Consider the following 22,033-nt stretch of genomic DNA (forward strand, 5'->3'; position numbering starts at 1 on the left):
GAATGAGCTGCCAGAGGAATTGATGGAGGCTGGTACAATTACAACATTTATAAAGGCATTTGGATGGGTACATGAATAGGATGGGTTTAGAGGGATATGGGCCAAGTGCTGGTAAATGAAACTAGATTAACTTAAGATATCTGGTTGGAATGGACAAGTGGGACTGAAAGGTGTGTTTCCATGCTATACATCTCTATGACTTTAAGTGAACAGAGCTTAGGGTCTACGTTGACGTAGACATGCAAAACTCTGTGGTCCTTGATTCAAGACAAGTGTAAATGTTCATTATGAGTCTGTACAGGGAAGCATATTGCTCCAAATATAGCCCAGTATCAGACCAGGATCAACAATACCCTTAATAACCTGCCAGCAAAGGTGATAAGCTTTTATCAAGATACATTTTATCCAGTTAAAAGACAGCTGCAACTTGGCATAGCATGTATAAAAATAAAATAGGATTATGATCACCGATTTATTATCGATTACATGACAAAGAAGTGAGGAGGTCATTTTTATTCTTACAGTACTTACCAATACTAGAAATAGGCTTTTCTATAAAAATGTGGAGATTTGTAATCAACTGGATATCATTGAATGGCTGATGATATAAAACCATCCATACCTCAAAAGATGAAGAAAATAGCAATAAAATAGCAGGGTTATTTTCTTTTGTACTCATGCACTGAACATACACAGATAGTACAGCATCTTCAATATTGACGCTGGATCCAATGAAGTTTTGAGCATCGGGTCAAACATGGGCAAGGAAACCTCCTTGTTACCAGTGACTGCCTCCCCTCCAACAATTAACTAGATCTCCTCCAGTCACACACCAGTAAGGAAGACAAGGTCACAGGATGTACTCAGGATAGGAGACTTAAATGCCCATCAAGAGAAGTGGTTGAACTCAGTGATGTAGGAAGGATATTCTCCTCAGGCTCAGTTTGTGGCAAACGGTGAGGGAACCAAAGTCAGAGACAAAATCCTATTTAACTTCAGCCTCACCAATGTAGATGTTGCAGATGTATCTGTTCATGATAATACTAGTAGGAATGACCACTACTCAAAGTTCCTTCTTCACTTTGAGGATATTGCTATACAATATGAAGGGTTGTATGTCAATTGAGCTCCATTCAGAAAATATCTAGCAGCTCCAAACTGGTCATCCCAAGGTGCTGAAGATGTCCATCTTCAGCCATTTCAATTCACTGCATGTGACAAGAAATGGCTGACGGCATTGAATACGGCAAAGACCATGGGGCCTACTAATATCTTAACAGTAGTATAGATGATTTATGCTCCAGAACTACACACACCAACTACTCTTGTACAGCTACAATACTGGTCCTGTCCATAAAAATTACAACAATATCAACGCAGCCAATTATTGCCTCATCGTTCTGCTCTCAGCTCCACAGTGAAGTGATGGAAGGTGATGCTGAGAGTGATATCAAGAGGCACTTACTCACCAATTGTTTGGGTCTGTTTGGGTCCCACCAAGATGACTTCATCAATGAGCTTACCTATATCGCAAAGGTCAGTTATAAGAATCTTCATGGTTACATAGTGTACTACCCGATTCAACGTCAACTATAAAGTGTCAAATAACATTCGTACTACACAAATCAGGAATCTGATGCAATACTCTGCACTTGCCTGGACGAGCAGACCTCCAGTAACACACTAAAATTTGACACCTTTTAAGACAAAGCATCACACTTGATCAGCACCTCATCCACCATCAACATTCACACCAGCCCCCACCAGCACACATGGAAAGTAATGCATTCCATCTATAAAATGCACTGCAACAGCTCCTTCAAGAATTGTTCCACATGTGCAAACTACAAGATCTAGAAGAACAACAACAGCAGATTTTTATTTAAAAATACTTACTCTGGAAATGTGGGCTTTACTGGTGGGACTAGAGTTTATTCACAATAATTGGCCTGGAGAAGTTGAAGTGAACTGCTTTCTTGAACCATTGCAGTCCATTTGGTTATAGGTATGCTCACAATGCTGTTAAGAAGGAGGATCCAAGATTCTGATTCAGCGATGTTGAAGGAATGGCAATATATTTCGAAGACAGTTTGTAGGCAACTTGGAGAGGAACTTGCAGGTGGTGGCATTCCAATTCATCTGTAGCTCTTGTCCTTCTAGATGATGGTACTGGTGGGTTGAGAGGGTGCTGTCTATAGATTGTTAGTGAATTTCTACCGTATATCTCCTAGGTAGCATGTATCACAGCTTCTGAGTGTCAGTGGTGAATGTTTGAGGATGTGGTGCCAACCAAGTGGCTGTTTTGTCCTGATGTTCCAGTTGCTGAAGCTGTATTCATCTAGGCAATTGGGAAGTACTCCATCACACTCCTGACCTGTGCCTTGTAGGGAGTAAAAACAATGACTGCAGATGCTGGAAACCAGATTCAGGATTAGTGGTGCTGGAAGAGCACAGCAGTTCAGGCAGCATCTGAGGAGCAGTGAAATCGACGTTTCGGGCAAAAGCCCTTCTTTGCCCGAAACGTCGATTTCGCTGCACTTTGGATGCTGCCTGAAATGCTGTGCTCTTCCAGCACCACTAATCCAGAACCTTGTAGAGAGTAAACCAGGCTTTGGGGAGTCAGATTCCTAGCCTATGATTGGCTCTCATAGCCATAGTACTTATGTGGCTAATCCAATTCAGCTTCTGGTCAATCATAACTCCCAGGATATGGATAGTGGAGATTCACAATATCAACACTTGAATATCAAGGATTGCTGGTTGGATTCACTGTTGTTGGAATGGTCATTGCCCGGCACTTGTGTGGCATGAATGTTATGTATCAATTGTCAGCCCAAGTCTGGGTGTTGTTCGGGCCTTGCTGCACTTGGACTTGGAATGCCTCAGGATCTAAGAAATGACAAATTATCAGTGAACATTCTCACTTCTGACCTTATGGTCAAGGGAAGGGCATGGATTAAGCAGTTGACAAAAGGATGAGCCTAGGACACTATCCTGAGGAACTATTGCCGAGATGTCTTGGGGCTAATATGGCTGACCTACAACCACCATTTTCCTTTATATAAGTTATAATCCAACCAACAAGCTTGCCCACTCCTCCCCAATTCCTATTAGCTTTGCTATCGTTTGTCGATGTCACATGCAATTAAATGTGGTCTTGATCTGAAGTGGAGGTGTCGGTGTTGGGCTTGAGTGGACAAGATCAGAAGTCACATGGCACCAGATATTAGTCTAACAGGTTTATTTGAAATGACAAGCTTTTGGAGCGCTGCTCCTTGGTCAGGTGAAGTGTACACATGACGAAGCAGCGCTCCAGAAGCTTGTGATTTCAAGTAAACCTGTTGGACTCTAATCTGGTGCCATGTGACTTCTGACCTTGATCTGAAGGATACTAAGTTGTAGATCACCTTTGGAATTCAGTTCTAATTTTTTTCTGTTTTGAACCAAGGCTTTGATGAGGTTAAGAGCTGAATGGCCAGGGCAGGAAGCAAACAGAGTACACCAGTGAAAAGGTGTTGTTGTGCAGTTTTTTCTCGGTAGCAATCAACAACCATGTGACCATCACTTTACTAACAATCAAATTTACGTTTGGCTCTGTCACTGGCTGCTTATGCTGTTTCACTCCCAAGTTTTCCAGTATTGGAACTTCACCAGGTTAACATCTGTGTTTTAGGTACGCCTGGCACTGATTCTGGCATGCTCTCCTGCATTCTCCATTGAATCAGGATGGTAGTGATAGAGTGGCGGATATGCCAGGCCAGAAGTTTGTACACTATGTTGGGCACAGTGGTAACGTGGTAACTAGAGGGTTGTTTGCCTTTGTTTGACCTGGTGCTGTGAGACTAGCAATGGTGATTGTAGTGTCTGGGACGTGGTCTTTAAGGTTAGATTTTGCTCATAAGATTGATTGTGTTAGGCTGCTGCTTGGCTCTTTTAAAATATAGCTCGCAGGAAGGTATTTACTACAAATTGACAATGTTTTCATGAATTTCATCATCAAACTTTGATTTCAAATTTTATATGAATTCAAGTTTCATCATTTGCCATGGAAGTTTCCCAAAGCATTATCTGGTTCTCTGCATTAGTCCGGTAACAATGCCACTGTGCCACAGCAACGGCCCTGCCACAAACTCCACTTCAGATTACACACCACCCTGGCAATACCTGATTATTCCTTCACAGTAGCTGGTGCACTACAAGGACAGCTGTCATTCCACAAACTCGCTCTTCGTTACCTTTAAGGCAATGTGAAATGGGCAAAAAGTGAGGGCTTTCCCAGGGACCCTCATTCCATGAATGAGTAAAAATTATACGCCAATGTTGTTTATCACCTCGAATATTCTGTATTTTAAGCACTAAGAATAATGTGTCAAATATTTTAGATCTGAAAGCACAAAGGGCTATCTTGTGATGTTATGTAATACTGCTATAATAATAGTCAGCCAGAAGGTGGCAGGATGTACACAGCTTTAACAAAAAGGATATGGCACTTTGGTTTACCAAAAGCAAACATTAGTTTAGTGAATAAGGACAGTGAATCCACACAGTTTCTCCTTTAATCAGGCAAAGTTGGCCCTTTACTGTTATGGAAGGAGGAGGAGGATGAGCATTTTCAAAGCAAAGCACCATCAAGCATTGACTTCAAATTTTACAAAAAGTTAAAATGTACCAGTAAGAACAGTTGCTTTGGGAATCTGTGGAAAATGAGAAATCTTGCAATGACTCTTTCACAATTAAAGCTACAAAACACATCAATTTATTTTTTATATTTAACTCATTTTTTCTAAATCAACCTTTTCAGGGGTGTTATAACACACCTCTGGAGCAGGAGAGACTTAAACCTGGGCCTCCCAATCCAGGGAGAGGGATACCAAAAATAAAAAGAGGACTAACTGAGAGCAAATATTACTCTCTTCTTCAAAAGACGGGAACACAAGAAAAATTAGCAGTTGGGAAAATGCAAACCCATCTTACAAGACACAATTACTAAGACCTGATAGTTGAAGTGAGTTCCAATACCTCTTGCTTTAGTAATCTGTTGGACATGCCAGAGGACAACTGAAAGTATTGATCAAAGCCATCAAATGCAGGTAATTATTTCCTGACAAGCCAGGTTAGTTAAGTAATTTTTAAATGAAAGGCATTTGACTTGGGATTCCAAGTATAAACAAGCTATTGTAAATTTAGTATCTGTGAAATCTCCATTGGAATCTCAAAGGTACAATCACTTCATGTCCTCCTTGACCCTTAGCTGTCTTTGGCATATTCAACAATTTTGCCCATTCCCTCCACTGCCTCTATCAGTCGTATTTCTATTGTTCATTTCCACTCCCACCAATCCATTTGTAGTGATCTCAAGCAATGGGCTGCCTTCCTAGGTCTGTCCTTTTAACTTTAAAGGACACCAAAAGGTGACAGATGATGTGGCTTTTGTCTTCAAGTTTCAACGAACAAAGTTAAGACTTAGCAAGACACAAAAGCCAGAAAAGTAATTGAGCAGGGGTTGAGAGAGATAAAGCCATATATTATTGATATACGTTTAGAATTTGCCAGCATGATTTTGGAAGAAGTCATCAAAACACAACAAAAATGAGGAAGGATGGGATCAAGCTTATTGCCACAGATTTCATCACATTTCTCCTTTCTAGAGACTGTCTTAGTTTAAATCAGATGATGTGCATTGTCAATATTCTAATTGAGGTAAAAGAGGTAAAAACAATGACTACAGATGCTGGAAACCAGATTCTGGATCAGTGGTGCTGGAAGAGCACAGCAGTTCAGGCAGCATCCAAAGTGCAGCGAAATCGACGTTTTGGGCAAAAGCCCTTCATCAGGAATATTCTAATTGACTCATTAGAGTTTTGTCACTATATCTTCTCCATTACTTTCTGCCTCTGATTAGATGAATTAAGACTGGGCAGAGACAGGTAATGTTGAAACTCTTACACAGCTTCATCAACTTTGGGTTCACTTATTCTAATACTGTCCTAGTTGCCTTTCCATCCAAAACCTTGCTACTTAAATTTTACTTAAGAACAAATTATTGCTGGTCATTCATCCTGGTCCTTGCTGATACCCTGCTCTCCCTTCATTTCAAAATTCTAATTGTTCTTCCTTTTAACTTTCCTTAGCTTATAACATATTCCATTTCTGATACCTTCTTGCCAGACCAATGTCTCATTCCCAAGACACTAGACTGTTGTGCATTCTGACAATGTTCCCATTGCTTTAGCTTCTTATACATATGCCCTGGGATTCACAACACAAACCTTCAACCTACGCACATCTCTAAAACCCTCTTTCAAGCCAAGCTTTTTTGACTAACCCTCACAATTATTGCTTTTTGACTCTGCATGCAGATCCTCACTCCATGTTGAAGGATATTTTCGTGATAGATAAGTGTAGGTTGATCTGCTGTCGATAGTTTGGTCTTAGCAATTCATTTCAACTCAGAAAATGGTGAAATTCATTAGTTATTTTAAAAGCCAAATGGCTGGACCATGCTACCACCTCTCGCAGTGACAGGTTGCCATGTCTAAGAACTGGGAGCATTTGTTTTCTTTGGAAAAATTCAACTTACTCAGGTGTCTCAGCTTCTCTATACAACCACTGCCACATTGGAAGTCGAGCAAACACCAGTTTCATGCTCCACATATTTCAAATCAGAGAAACATACCACCAAGTTCAGTAACTACCACATGCAGACATGGGACTTGGTAATATTGAAATATCAAACCTCTTTGGTAATGAGGACTGCAATGTGACTGGAACTGACAAACCCACCATCATGCACAGTGCAGAATGCAACAATGCATCCAAAGAGAAGCAGCATTCAGAGTGAAAAAGCAATTTCATTTTTGCTGTGTTTCCTTGCGGGTTGAGTAGAGCAACAGTGTCACAGCAGGGTCCACAACAAAACCTTGAGCTTCCCTTAAATCGAGTTCAATTCCAGTCACCCTGCCTTTGGAAGGATGTTATTAAACTAGAAAGGATGTAAAAAAGATTTACAAGGATGTTACCAAGACTGGAGGGTTTGAGTTAAGGAGGTTGGATAGGCTGAGACTTTTCTTCTCTGGAGTGGAGGAGGTTGATGGGTGACCTTGTAGAGGTTTATAAAACCATGAGGAGCATAGATAAAAATGGTGAACGGCAAGGGTCTTTTCCTCAGAGTAGGTCAGTCCAAAACTGGGGGGGCATAGGTTTAAGGTGAGAAGGGAAAGATTTAAGAGAGACCTGACTGGTAACTTCTTCGTGCAGAGGATTGTATGTATGGAACAAGCTGCCAAAGGTAGCCATGAGTACAATTACAACATTTAAAAGACGTTTGGACAGGAGCGTGGATAGGAAGGGTTTAGAGGGATATGTACCAAATGCTGGTAAATGGGGGTAATTCAGTTTAGGAAACCTGCTCGACATGGACAAGCTGGGTCGAAGGATCTACTTTTGTGCTGTATGACTAAGAATTCCCCTTTTCATTCCCACACATTTTTACCTCTCCCCAGCAGCAATCTCCTGCTTCATAAACATTGAAGCAAGGCCCCAATATTGATATCTCTGAGCCCCACAAAGCAAACAAACTTTCCCTCATGCACTCCACCCAATGTTAAAGTCAGATGATAAGCTTCAAAAGGTCAAATTACTCATTGTATCTTGCAGCACTTTGATTCTTATCTGCATGCTCTGTACACACACAGTATGGTTCATCTTGACAGGTATGAGAAACAGCATGTGTGAGTGCATGTGAAAATGTTAGACATTGCAAATGAGCGATACATTATTTTACAAATGCTAAGTCTACTTTCCTTTAGATATTCACAGATGATTTCCTATTCCACCTTGAACAAGAGTCAAAGTTATCATACCAGATTATTTTGATTATAACTCAAAATAAATTTGAAACTTATGCACAATTTGCAACCCAAATTGGATCTGTTAATAAACACTTCAGCACACACCCATGTCCTGCTACATGGCCTGAGGAGACAAACAGTTGGAATTCCCACATGCTGGGCATGTCAAAGAATGAAGGCTACTTTACAATAGATCAATAGACAATCCAGATTCAATCTGTTTCTTCTGTGCAGCATACCTTGCATATCTTAGAAATGCACTAAAACTATCCTTAGACGATCCCTCAGAATCAAGAGAAATCTAATTTGATGGGTTCGGACACAACTGATGAATCCAATGCACAGTCTGTAGACTCAGCCATGTTCAGGTCAGTTTGGGAGGGGTGAGCAGATAAACTGTTTGGGAGGTTTGTGCACTCAGTCAGAAACCTCAAACTGGCCTCAGTATTTATCCATGGTAGATTTTCTTTCAGAAAAGGTTTTCTCCATTTATGTCAGTCAGGAATCTTGATTCAGCACAGTCAGTTGACCTAATCTACAATATTATGATTTCATTTTTATTTTATTTTCACAGATACTCAAATCCAAAAGTTGAGGAGTATAGCGAAAAGAATATAATGTCACCACACAATCTTAGGAGCAAGTATCTTGTTGCTATGAGAATATCCCGAAGGCATTTCTTCCTGGAGGGTCTCCTGCCATGACCGAGTTCTGTGAGGAACATTTGATTTGAGAGTCTAGTGTTAAATATTCAAATGGCATATCCCACCTGGGAGACCTGAATTTGAGGGATTTATGTCTCAATGTTGGGAATGTTGGTGGAAGATCTTATGAAGTCCACTGATGGATGGTACTTATAGTCATAGTCATAGAGGTGTACAGCATGGAAACAGACCCTTCGGTCCAACCCGTCCATGCTGACCAGATATACCAACCCAATCTAGTCCCACCTGCCAGCACCTGGCCCATATCCCTGTAAACCCTTCCTATTCATATGCGCATCTAAATGCCTCTTAAATGTTGCAATTGTACCAGCTTCCACCACTTCCTCTGGCAGCTCATTCCATTCACGTACCACCCTGTGTGTGAAAAAGTTGCCCCTTAGGTTTCTTTTATATCTTTCCCCCTTACCCTAAACCTATGCCCTCTAGTTCTGGACTCCCTGACCCTAGGGAAAAGACTTTGCCTATTTACCCTATTCATGCCCCTCAATTTTGTAAACCTCTAAAAGATCACCCCTCAGCCTCCGTCGCTCCAAGGAAAACAGCCCCAGCCTGTTCAAACTCTCCTTATACCTCAAATCCTCCAACCCTGGCAGTAAAGACAAGATCTTTAACTGGGTTGGGTGAGTCCAGGACTAGAAGGCATAGGTTTAAGGTGAGGGGAAAGATTTAAAAAGGAATCTAAGGGGCAACTTTTTCCACAGAGGGTGGTGCATGTATGGAATGAGCTGCCAGACGATGTGGTGGAGGCTGGTAGTTATAACATTTGAAAAGGCATCTGGATGGGTATATGAATAGGAAGGGTTTAGAGGAACATGTGCTAAATGCTAGCAAATGGGACTAGATTTATTAAGAAAATTTGATCAATATGGACGAGTTGGACTGAAAGGTCCATTTTCGTGCTGTATATCCCTTGTGACTCTTCATCTGCTTTCACTGAGATGAGATCTCAAGGTATGGAAAATGATTCACATTCTCCAGGATATCACCATTGATAGGTGGAGAGCTAATTGGAAGGAGGATTTTGTTTTGCTTGGTAGTTAGTCAAAGACTCATTTTCTCAATAGAGCGAAGTGATGCCCTAGTGGTATTATTGCTTGATTGTTAATCCAGAGACCCAGGTAATGTTCTGGTGACTCCAGTTCAGTTTCTGACACGGCAGATGGTGAAATTTGAATTCAATGAAAACAAAATCTGGAATTAAGAGTCTAATGATGACCATGACTCCTTTGTCAATTGTCAGAAAAACCCATATGGAGCACTAGTGTCCTTTTTTGGTGGGAAACAGTCAGCCTTTCTTGGTCTGGCCTACAAGTGACTTCAGATCCACAGCAACGTGGTTGACTCTTGTGTGGTCTGGGCAATAGGGAAAGGTAAAAAAGTGCTGACCTAGCCAGCAATGCCCTCATCCTATGAACAAATCTTTAAGAATGCTTTCGAGAAGACTTCTGCAAATGACATGGAGCTTCGATTCAAAATGAAAATGTACACACGTACAAACATAATATACCTGTTGGAATCCGAAATTAAAGTCATATTGGTTTTGGAAGAAGGCAATGTAGATTGATCAACACCAAATATATTACAACACAGTGAGTGGCACAGTGGCACAGTGGTTAGCACTGTTGCCTCACAGTGCCAGAGACCCAGGTTCAACTCCCGTCTCAGGCAACTGTCTGTGTGGAGTTTGCGCATTTTCCCAGTGTCTGCGTGGGTTTCCTCCAGGTGCTCTGGTTTCCTCCCACAGTCCAAAAATGTGCCGGTTAGGTGAATTGGTCATGCTAAATTGCCCATAGTGTTAGGTGAAGGGGAATGGTTCTGGGGGGGATTGCTCTTCAGAGGGTCGGTGTGGGCTTGTTGGGCCGAAGGGCCTGTTTCCACACTAAGTAATCTAATCTAATCTAAACTCAAAGACACAGCACCTGTAAAAGACCCACAATACCCACTGTCACATCAAATCTGGTAAATGCATTTTGTCTGGTCAGAAGAATGTATTAATAACTTGTAAACGTTATTCAGAATTCAGTTAATTTGAAGACTATGATGTAGATTCTAAGGAAATAACTGTGGAACAGGTGACATCATGGAGTTTTAAACTTGAGTTTGAAAAATACTTAGGATTCTCAAGAATGCAAGACAAATCTATGACTAGTACACCATGTTACAAATGTTGCAAGCAAATGTTTTGGCACACGTTCTGGGAACTGTGGTCGAGGAGTTAAAAAAATTCAAACAACCATCGATAGCCAGGCAATGCAATGAACAGTAAATTCGGTAACAATTACTTTTACCACTTAGATAGGTGTTTGCACAGTATGATGCAGAACACATCATCTGAAGTGTTGAACAATTAAAATGCATACAGAAATCAATTTAAAAAATTGCAATGACCTACCTTCCTCCACTGCTTCACGCAATTTTAAAATGAAAATTCCTCACGTATCAGCTTCTTTCAGCCACATAATTAAATTATTGCTTTGATTTCTGTATGTGAAGTGGTTTGGTGACCTTTTTTGCAATAAGCTGAGCTCTCATGTATTTGCTCAGGTTTTTAAAAATTTGTTCATGAGATGAGGACATTGCTGCCTTGGCCAGCATTTACTTGCTCATCCCTAATTACCCTGGGGAGTGTGGTAATGAGCTGCCTTGTTGAACTGCTGCAGTTCTAGTTCTCTCTAGATCGGCGGGTGTGGGGGTTGGCCAGGAGTTTGAAAATTTTAATGCAAATTTAGTTCCTGATCAAGATGGTGCATGACTTTGATGGGAACTTGCAGGTAATGATTTCCTTGTGCATCTGCTGCCTTACCCTTTCGAGATGTTAAAGGGCACAGTATTGAAAGGCACTAAAAGAGATGGGCGAGTTACTAACATGGATATTATAGCTGGCATACTTTGCTGCCACTGCAGATCAGTGGTGAAAGAAATCAATGTGAAGGTCATGCAAGTCAAGCTTTAAGAGATATTGGAGCTGAACTAACCTGCGCAAGTGGACAGTATTCTGTGACCCTGATCTGTGCCTTGTCGATGGTGGACAGGCACAGCGGTGACAGGAGGAGAGTTAAGTTTCACAGACTTCCTGTGTCTGACCTACTCTTGTAGCCACATGATAGTCAGCCCATTCTTCATTCTCGTCTTTTGGATCGAAGTGCTGGGCTTCCTGATTAAGATGGGGATAATTGTGGAGCTGCAGCCTCCGTGTACTGTTTAATTATCATGCACCATTCATGGATGGTGTGGCAGGAAATCTGTTCCAATGGTAGTGGGATTTCATAGCCCTATCCATTGTATTCTGTTTCCACTGTTTTACATGAAGTAGACCTGAGTGATAGCTGCAACAAGTTACCAATGCTTTTTTTAAAAAGAATTATACCTAGAGCTGTTCCTGGCACGCCCTCCTGCCCTCTTCATTAAACCAGGGTTGGCCCCATGGTTTGATGGTAATAGCAGAATGTGAGATTCGGAGGTCGAATGCAACACTGAGGCCACTGATGGCCCACAGTGCCTCATGGATACCCAGCCTGAAGTTGCTAGATGTTGTTGAATGTCTGTCCCATTTTGCACAGTAATAGTGCCTCACACACAATGAAGGCCATCCTCAAAATGTGAAGACAAGACTTGCTTGTCACAATGACAGTATCAGCAGGAGTGACTGCTGAACAGTCACAGACACAACACCAACAGGTGGATTGGGGAGGACAAGATCAAGCAAGATTTCCCTTCTTTTTGATGCCCTTAGTGCCTGCCACAAACCCAATCAAGTAGCTATATCCTATTGGAGGCGACCACCTTGGTCAGTATCAAGCCAATTCTTGTGTAGAATATTGAAGTGGACTAAACAGAGCACATTCTCTATCCTTGCGAGCCTCATTGCTTCCTCTAACTGATGTACAACAAGGAGGAGTCCTGCTTCAAGATGGCAGGGGTATTGGGGGAGGGGGTGGGGTACTGGTAGCAGTATGTGGTAAATAGCAAGACCAGTGGAACAGAATACATTCAGAGACAGAGTTCTTAATTTCAGTACAAACCCCCACATCAATAAGGGAGGATTCTGTTGTTGCCAGTGCCAAGGTCAAAGTCAAAAGCCAATTGGATTTCTTTTTTTTAAACTTTATAGTTGTATCATTCAATGGAGTGCCTTGTTGGACCATTTCTGAGGGCACTTAGAGTCATCCTCTTGGGCTGAAGTGACATACAGGCCCAGAACATACTAAAATGTCACCCTACACCTTCCACGGATGAGAGAGGGAGCTCACAGCACCTTTCCAAAACAAAAGCCTGTATTCTGCTGGGACAAAAGTGATGCTGGAGATCAGAGTAGAGAGTGTGGTGCTGGAAAAATACGGCACGTCAGGCAGCATCAAGGAACCAGGAACAGGAGAATCGACGTTTCAGGCATAAGCTCTTTATCAGGATTCTTGATGAAGGGCTGTTGTGCTTTTCCACCACCACACTCTCAACGTTCTATTGTGCTGCCTGATATCTATCGCTTAATCATCACAAAATCATCTGATCATCATGACAACACTGTTTGTTGCCTATACTGTCCGAATACTATACAACAACGGTGACTACACTTCAAAAAGTGTTTCTTTGGCTAGAATGTTCTTTGACATTCACAATGGTTGTTTTAGATTTTCACAACTTTGAACACTCAACAACACAGCATTGACAGCCCTCTGGGGTAAAGAATTCCACAGATTCATGACCCTCAGAAAAGGTTCTTCCTCATGTCTTAAATGGAAGAACCCTTTATTCTGAGATTATACCTTTCAGACTCTCACAAGTGGAAACAAGCTCTCAGCATTCACTCTGTCAAGCCCCTAGGAGTATTACCTTTCAGTGAGGTCAGTTCTCGTTTGTCAAAACTCCATTGAGCACAAGCCCAACATACTTAATCTCTGTCCCCAACTGCATGGGCTCTTAAGTGTAGTACCTTTTGGAAACACAAATAAATGATGTCTACTGGTTCCCTTTTGAGCCTGCTTGTTCCCTCCTCAAAGAACTGTAATAAATTTGTCAGACATGGTTTCTCCTTTGTGAAACCACACTGACTCTGTTTGATTATATTATATATTTCTAAATACATCCTTATAACTGACTCAGATTTTCCCAATGACATACATTAACTGCCTTATAGTTAGCTGTTTATGTCTCTATTCTTTCTCAAAAAGTGTGTTACATTTGGCAGATTTCCAGTACTCGATGACTTATCTAGAATCTAAGGATTCTTGGAAGATTTCTACCAATGCATCCACAATCTCTGCAACTACTTCTTTAAAAAATTTAGGATGCAGCCCATCAGGTCTAGGGGACTTGCCTTTAGACCCATTGGTTTCCCTAATGCTTTTCCTCTAGTGATAGCTATTGTATTCATTTCCAATCCCCACTTCAGACCAAGCAGTCATCTCAAACATGTCTGTCCAAGTTGTAGATTAGACTGTGTCTTGACAGCTGTCTGGAAACAGAGTACAGACTTGCACAATCACTCTGTTTTGGTCACATTCATGATGCACTTTAATCCAGAGAAGTTTCTTAAAGTTTACAAAATCTCCTGGCTAATCTGGAGATTAACAGATTAAACCATGAGTGTAGTCATAGAAACAAAGAAGCAGAAGACAGGAGTAGACCTTTGTCCCTGAGCCTGCTCCGCCATTCAATATGATGATGGCTGATCATTGAGCTCAATACACTAATCCCACCTTCTTCCCATATCCCTGTAGCCACAAGAATTATATCTACACTCTCTTAAAAACACAACATTTTGGCCTCAATTGTTTTTTTGAGATAAGCGAAGAAATGTCTCCTCCTAAAAAGTTTATCTTGCATTTCTAAACTATAAGCCCTAGTCTGGAGTCCCCTACCATCAGGAACATCTTTCCAGCATCTAACCTGCCTAGTCCTGTGAGAATTTTATAGATTTCTACATCAGTTTTCACAGTGGAAGACACCAACAGCATAGCAGAACTTCCAGAGAGCCAGGGGCGGATGTGACTTTAGTGGCCATCACGGAGGAGGTGGTGTTGGGAAAGCTGAAAGGTCTGAAGATGATAAATCACTGGACCAGAAGAGTTACACTGCAGAGTTTTGAAGGACATAGCGGAGGAGATTGTCTAAGCATTTGTGGTGATCATTCAGGAGTAATGGACAATCACAGAGGACTAGAAAATGGCTACCATAAGACCCATGTTTAAGACAGAAAACTAAAGGCTAGTTAGCCCGACCTTAGTCATTGGTAAAATTTGTGTTTATTATTAGAGATGAAATTGCAGAATATCATAGACTTCCTGCAGTGTGGAAAAAAGGCCATTCTGCCCATCAACCCCACACCAACTCTCCAAAGAGCATCTCAACCAGCCCCACAACCTATCCCTGTAACTCCACTATGGATAATTTCACAGATAATCCACCTAATCTGCACATCCTTGCAATGTGGGCAGAAACCAAAGTACCCGAAGGAAACCCATGCAGACACAGGCAGAACCTGCAAACTCCACACAGACAGTCAGTCACCAGAGGGTGAATTAAACCCAAGTCCCTTGTGCTGTAGGACAACAGCACTAACCACTGAGGCTGCTGTGCCACACAACTTTGAAGTGCATGGTAAAATAGGGCTGTGTCAGCATGGCTTCATCAGGGGAAGTCATGCCTGACAAATCTGTTAGAATTGTTTAAGGGGGAGGTGATGAGCAAGTCAAGCAAAGTGGACATGGTCTGTTCAGATTTCTGGAAAGTCTTCGACAAGATGCCACACAGGAGATCTGCTAAATAAAATAAGAGCCCATGGTGTTAGGGACAAGATACTGGGATGGATAGAGGATTGGCTGACTGAAAGAAAGCAGAGAGTGGGGACAAGGGGTCTTTTTCAAGATGGCAGCCAGTCACTAGTGGAGTTCAGCAGGGGTTAATGTTGGGATCACAACAATTCATATTATGCATTAATGATCTGGATAAAGGAGGGCATTGCAGATGACAAAGTTGGGTGGAGGGACAGGTCATGTTGAAGCAGCAGGGACGCTGCAGAAGGACATGGAGTCATAGAGATGTGCAGCACGGAAACAGAGCCTTCAGTCAAACTCTTCCATGCCGACCAAATATCCTAAATAAATCTAGTCCCATTTGCTAGCATTTGGCCTACAGCCCTCTAAACCCTTCTTATTCATACATCCATCCAGATGTCTTTTAAAATATTGGAGTTGTACTAGCCTCCACACCTCCTCTGGCAGCTCATTCCATACACGCACCACCCTTTGTGTGAAAAGGTTGCCCCTCAGGTCCTTTTTAAAATCTTTCACCGCTCACCTTAAACGTATGCCCTCTAGTTTTGGACTCCCTGCACCTGAGGAAAAAGACCTTGGCTATTTATCCTACCTATGCCCCTCATGATTTTATAAACTTCTATAACCTCAGCCTCTGACCCCACAGGGAAAACAGCCCCAACCTCCCCTCTCTCTCTCTCTCTCTCCCTCTCTATAGCTCAACCCGTCCCCTCCAACCCTGGCAACATCCTTGCAAATCTTTCCTGAACGCTTAAGTTTCACAACATCCTTCCTATAGCAAGGAGACTAAACTGAATGCAGTATTCTAAAAGTGGGCTAACCAATATCCTGTACAACCGCAACATGACCTCCCAACTCCTAAACTCAATGCTCTGACCAATAAAGGAAAGCATATCATACATCTTCTTCACTACCCTGTCTATCTATGACTTTACTTCCAAGGAACTATGACCCTGCACTCCAAGGTCTCTTTGTTCGGCAACACTTCCCAGAACCTGACCATTAACTGCATATGTCCTGCCCTGATTTGTCTTTCCAAAATACAGCACCTTGCATTTATCTAAATTAAACTGTCACTCCTCAGCCCATTAGACCACCTGGTCAAGGTACTGCTGTACTCTGAGGTAACTTTCTCCGCTCTCCACTATACTTCCAATTTTGGGGTCATGAACACCTAGGAAAGTGCATAAGATGTGGCAGATGGAAAACAACATGTGACAGTGAAAAGTTATGCACTTCGGTAGGAAGAAGAGGTATTGACTAATTTCTAAATGGGAAAGGCTTCGGAAATCTGAATCACAAACAGGATTTGGGAGTTCTAGATCAGGATTCTCTTCAAAAGGTTAACATGGAGATTCATTTGGCAGCTCAAAAGGCAAATGCAATGTTAGCATTCATTTCACTGCTGAGGCTGTATAAGGCTCTGATCACATTTGGAATCCAATACTGTTTTGGACACCTTATTGAAGAAACACTGTGCTAGCCTTGGAGGCGGTTCATAGGGCGTTTACAAGAATTACCCTAGGCTTGAAGAGCTTGTCGTATGAGGAGCAACTGAGGATTCTGGGTCTGTACTCAGGGGAGGATCTCATTGAAATTTACAGAATACGGAGAGACCTGGATAGAACAGAGATGGAAAAGATGTTTCCACTGAGAGAGATAAGGATCCAAGGGCACAACCTCAGAGTGAAGAAGGAATTTCTTCAGCTAGAGGGTGGTTAATCTATAGAATGTAATGCCGCTGAAGACTGTGAAGGCCAAGTCAGTAAGATAGAAATATGTAAGTCAGAGATAGATTCTTGGATTAATAAGGGATCAAGGGTTACGGAAAAGCAGCAAAAGAATGGGCTTGAAAAACTTATCAGCCATAATTGAATGGCGGAGTAGACTTGATGGGCTGAATGGTCTCATTCTGCTCCTATTTCTTATTTTGGATTTCCCCATCATTCTTCGCAATACCAGTGAATACCATTATAACCAACTCAATCTCTACTCACACGTTAGTTCTGCCATCCCAGGAATCAACTTGCTGCACTCCCTTAATAGCAAGGCCATCCTTCCTCAAATGAGGAGATCAAAACTGCACACAATATTTCAGCTGTGGCCTCACCAATGCCCTGGACAACAGGAGCAAAGCATCCTTGTTCCTGTACTTGAATCCTTTCAGTGAAGGCTAACATACAATTTGTCTTCTTAACTGCCTGCTGAACATGCAGGCTTACTTTCAGTGAGGAGTCCACAAGGACACCCAGGTCTGTTGAATATACCCCTCCCTTAATTTACAGCCAAATAATAATCTGCCTTCTTGTTTTTTCTACCAGAGTGAATAACCTCGCATATTCACATTATACTGCATCCTCCATGCATTTGGTCATTCATTCAGCCTGTCCAAATTACACTGCACCATCTCTGCATCCTCCTCAAAGCTCAGCCGTCTGCCCAGGTTTGTGTCATTTGCATTTCACATTTAGTACCCTCATCTAAAATCATTAATATATCATTTATTCCTTCGCTTCGTCAAACTTGTTACTTGTCTGTTAATCAATTTTCTATTCATCTCAATACATCACCCAATCCCACACACTTTAATTTTACACATTGTTCTCTTATGTCAAACTTTTGACTTTGTCAATAGCCTTCCGAAAACTCAAACGATATCCACTGGCTCCACCTGATTAACTCTACTAGTTACATCTTCAAAATAATTCCAGTGGTCAAGAACATCCAGTCATTGATGAAAACTCAAAAGCGTTCTCATTTTGAATCAAATCACTTTGATCAAAAGGGCACTGGTCACCTTTGATACACTTTCTAATCGTCACCTAAAAGCTGAGCGACACTTTCCCCATTATCCTGAATGGAAATAATTCAGGACAGCTGTCTCCTTTACAATTTATAGGCTCACTAGGAGGCTGGGGAGATCAGAAACAACCTGCTTTGATATATATAAAAAAAGCCTATTTAGACAAATCTAGGAAAATCACTACAAACACTTTCAATTAGAGAATCATAGAATCATTAGAATTTACTGTACAGTAGGAAGTCATTTGATCATGTCTGTACTAGCTCCCGAAAGAGCAACACAGCCAGTCCCACTATCAATTTCCATAGTACTCTGACCTCATCCATTTCAAATAGATGTCCAGCTCTCTTTTGTAACCTCCTATGGAATCCACCTCCACCTCTCTCTCAGGCAATCCTAACAACTAAGTGAAGAAATTCTACCTCATCTCACACTGAATCTTGAAACTATAACCTCTAATTAATGATATACCAAAAAGTGGAAACAGAATGCCCTTCTTTACCCTGTCAAAATTGTTGATAATTTTGAACACCTCAATAAGGTCACCTTCTTACTTTCTCTGCTACAAGGAGAATAAGCCCAATCTTTCCAATCTTTTCTTGTATCTAAAATCCTTCATTCCTGACATATTTCTAGTAAACTGGCTAAGGTCCGATAGTTGGGCCCTCATCAGCTGCTTTCTCACAAGTCCAGCAGTATTTCTTCCTACAAATGGAGGAACTCTGCTTCTGTTGCTATCACTGCTCTCCATCCTACCCCTGCTTCACCCAGTAGAGTACAGTAAGAGGAGGAGCCATCATGAGTTAGTCTGCACAAGTAAGCAACATAGGGTCAAACAAGTGAGCAATATTTAAAAAAGTGACAAATCACTCCAACAAACTCACTATTATATAGATGCCAATGACACCAGTGTCTTGAATAATGACCCCTTTAAATCACGCAGCATGCTGTATTAAAAGTAAAATCCTTTAGGTTTTACCAAATGAATTGGGTGATTGGCCAGGCTGCTGATTCTCAGTTAATAGCGTCTTGTAGTTTTGTCAATGCTGCGAGACCCTCAGCCACTGGAAAGCTGAAACAATGCCAGTTACTAACTGAGCAGCAACAAATAACAAGGCTATGTTTAGCCCCTACAACCTGAAGGTTTAGTAATCCCCGGCAGTCCTCCATTGTCTCTCACACCCTGCTGTGTGTAGACACAGACATCAATGTTAAAAAGTTGACCAAAAGGCAAACCCAAAGGATCATTCTCTGAACTAAAACAGCAAGCTCTTCACTTATAATCTGTGCATGGCAACAAGATCACTTTTCAACTTTTATACTAAGTACTGTGAAAGAAAAGGTTACTTTGTCTTCAAACCACTTCACTTGAAAATGAGGGAACACCAATATAGCAGCAAATGGTTATGTAGCTTGTTTAAAACCAGATGATTACTCAGATGGTGGATTAAACATTACCTCAAAATACTCATTGTGACATTTTCAGCTGTATTAACAAAACTGTGCCTTGTTACCATTCAAGCATGTCTCCGAATATTTCCCAAGTACTGTATACCTTTTTAAATTCTGCAATAAAATGCTGCCCGATTACAAGTTGTATATTTAGAGGTTGATTTGTAAATGAGTTTGAGCAAAATCAAGAAAAATCCCTCCTCAAAGCTGGTGTAATTTTGACTGCAATTTGTATCCCGATTACAACAGAGACTCTACTCCAACACTTTAAAGAACTGGAAACATTTGATAAAATATAAAATCAAAAGACTTCTCTAAATGTTAAAGTATACCTTGCTTTCTTACTTTCAGACTGTCTATTGCACCCAAAGTCAAAACTTGAATGCTCATTTTCAATCTTATTTGCGAACCAGGTTACTATACAGCAGTTTCAGGCAGAACTCACTGAACTAAAATCTGAATATTTTGGAAAGCACCCAAGGTGTAGATTGTTAATACGAAGGTATTAAAAAATTCAAAGTTTTACTTTTAAAGTTTCAAGCGTCAAGAGTAACTAATGATAGAGAGGTCCCATTTTTAAAAAAAGGCTTAACAAACAATCTGACCATCATTGTGGAGGCAAAAACTTATCCCCTCACAGGGATTGTCTCATCCTTCCTGCTTGGATTTCTGATTATCAATTAACTTTCTCATAGGATCAATAAAATCACTTTCCTTCCTTTCCCATTTCCCTTTTGCAAACAAAGTGGTCCATGGCCAGATTAAACAACAAATAGTTTCTCTCCCCCTACTGCCAAGCAAATCCATTAATATTCCATCACAAGTTTTTTCAAAACATCACTTCTTTTTGATTTAGGACAGATTTAACTTATTGCTGATAACAAGGATATGCTTAGAAACAGGACAAGTGGTCCTAAACATTTACCTCATTGCATTAAAAGATCAGGTAAGACATACAATCTGCCTAGGAGATACTTGGAGTTCTTCATGATGGCATCATGACCAAAAAGATCAATGCTAGCAGACATCAGGTCAAAAACAATTTACTGCCCAAGCACCAAGTCCTCATCTGATGAAAACATATAACAAATCAAACTTTGTCTATAGTGTCCTTGCAAATTAAATATTCGACAAGTCAATGAAACCATTATTGCCCAATCCACTTACAATTTAGATCATGGAAACGGTGTTTCAAGTTAATAGCTTTCTTTAAATTACATTGTTGCCAGTCAAATAACCTATGCCAAATATTAATATTCACTGCTACATTTTAATTAAATCATCACACAGCCACATATATATTGTTTCAAAATGACTTACTTCTACATTTAGAACAGCGGCTCCGATCATACTCTATTAGCTCAGCACGATTAACATGATCTCTCGAAAATATTCTCGTATGGTCCTTTTCTTGGCGCAAACGAGCTGCTTCTTCTTTGGCAAATACACCCAAGTCTTGGGTATATCTGCCATACATCTGACAAGAAAATGGAAAAATAGAATCAAGTAAAAAATAAACATTGTTAACATGAAAATAATGAAGGGTCACATTCTCATCCCAAATTCAAACTTCTATTTATCTTCATCACCTCTGTTGATTTGGTAAGCATTCAACCAAGTCAACTCTCTGCTACAACAGAACCAACTACAGACAGGCTTTCCAAAGAAGGATGTCTAGAATTATTGCATTTGCTGTTGACAGATGTTGCTGAGATGCATGATTATAGTTACTTCACCACTGCACTTTTGGCACATTTTGTGGAGTGAAATTATCACTTTTTGTGACAAAACACCAGTTAGTTACAAGGACAAACCCAGTTTTAATTCTCATTTAGTCGATAAAAGTGCATACCCTAGCTATTATGAATAAACAAGTTAATGGGTGGGAACTACAAATAATAAAATGGTTTTATAGAGGCGGAGAGGGCTCAGCACACAAGAAAAGTATTATGCTGCAATCAATGCCAGACAATGTGAGTAGGGGAAGCAGAGGGGAGTAATGCTTATACTCACAATACTAATGCACATTGACTCTGTGTTAACAATCCTGATCTGGGACACAAAGTCATGGATTCCCATTTCCACATAAAGAAGAAACAGACAATCTTGGCCATCACAGATTACCTTTCACTCAGCACTGTGCAGCTTGTGGAATCTTGATACATGAAGATTGGCAATGCCCTACACTAAAACCATGATGACACTTCCTGACAGCACTATTTCAAAGAAATATTTGATGCATTTTGGAAAGTCTAAAGCATCTGAAAATCAGGATAGAAATGCAAACTCTTTCTTTTAGGGAGAAGATATACAACAGATTTATCTGATTGCTGGACTCAAGGTAGTTTTTTTTTACATGGGATTTTGTTTCTTTTAAAGATTACTGTCTTTGCTGTGGGAATGGGGGAAAATGGGAGAATGGAACAGCAG

At 40.9% G+C, this 22,033-nt stretch overlaps 1 protein-coding gene across 1 annotated transcript in view; it reads right to left on the reverse strand.

Moving 5' to 3' along the window:
* LOC132821863 (chloride channel protein 2-like) overlaps nucleotides 1-22,033 on the reverse strand; it is a 605,050-nt gene that overhangs the window by 473,557 nt on the left and 109,460 nt on the right. The window contains exon 2 of the mRNA XM_060834763.1: nucleotides 20,924-21,080. Coding sequence (XP_060690746.1) covers nucleotides 20,924-21,080 — 157 coding nt within the window. The remainder of the gene's footprint in view (nucleotides 1-20,923; nucleotides 21,081-22,033) is intronic.

Source organism: Hemiscyllium ocellatum, chromosome 13, assembly GCF_020745735.1.
Source record: "Hemiscyllium ocellatum isolate sHemOce1 chromosome 13, sHemOce1.pat.X.cur, whole genome shotgun sequence".
NCBI classification, from domain to species: domain Eukaryota; kingdom Metazoa; phylum Chordata; class Chondrichthyes; order Orectolobiformes; family Hemiscylliidae; genus Hemiscyllium; species Hemiscyllium ocellatum.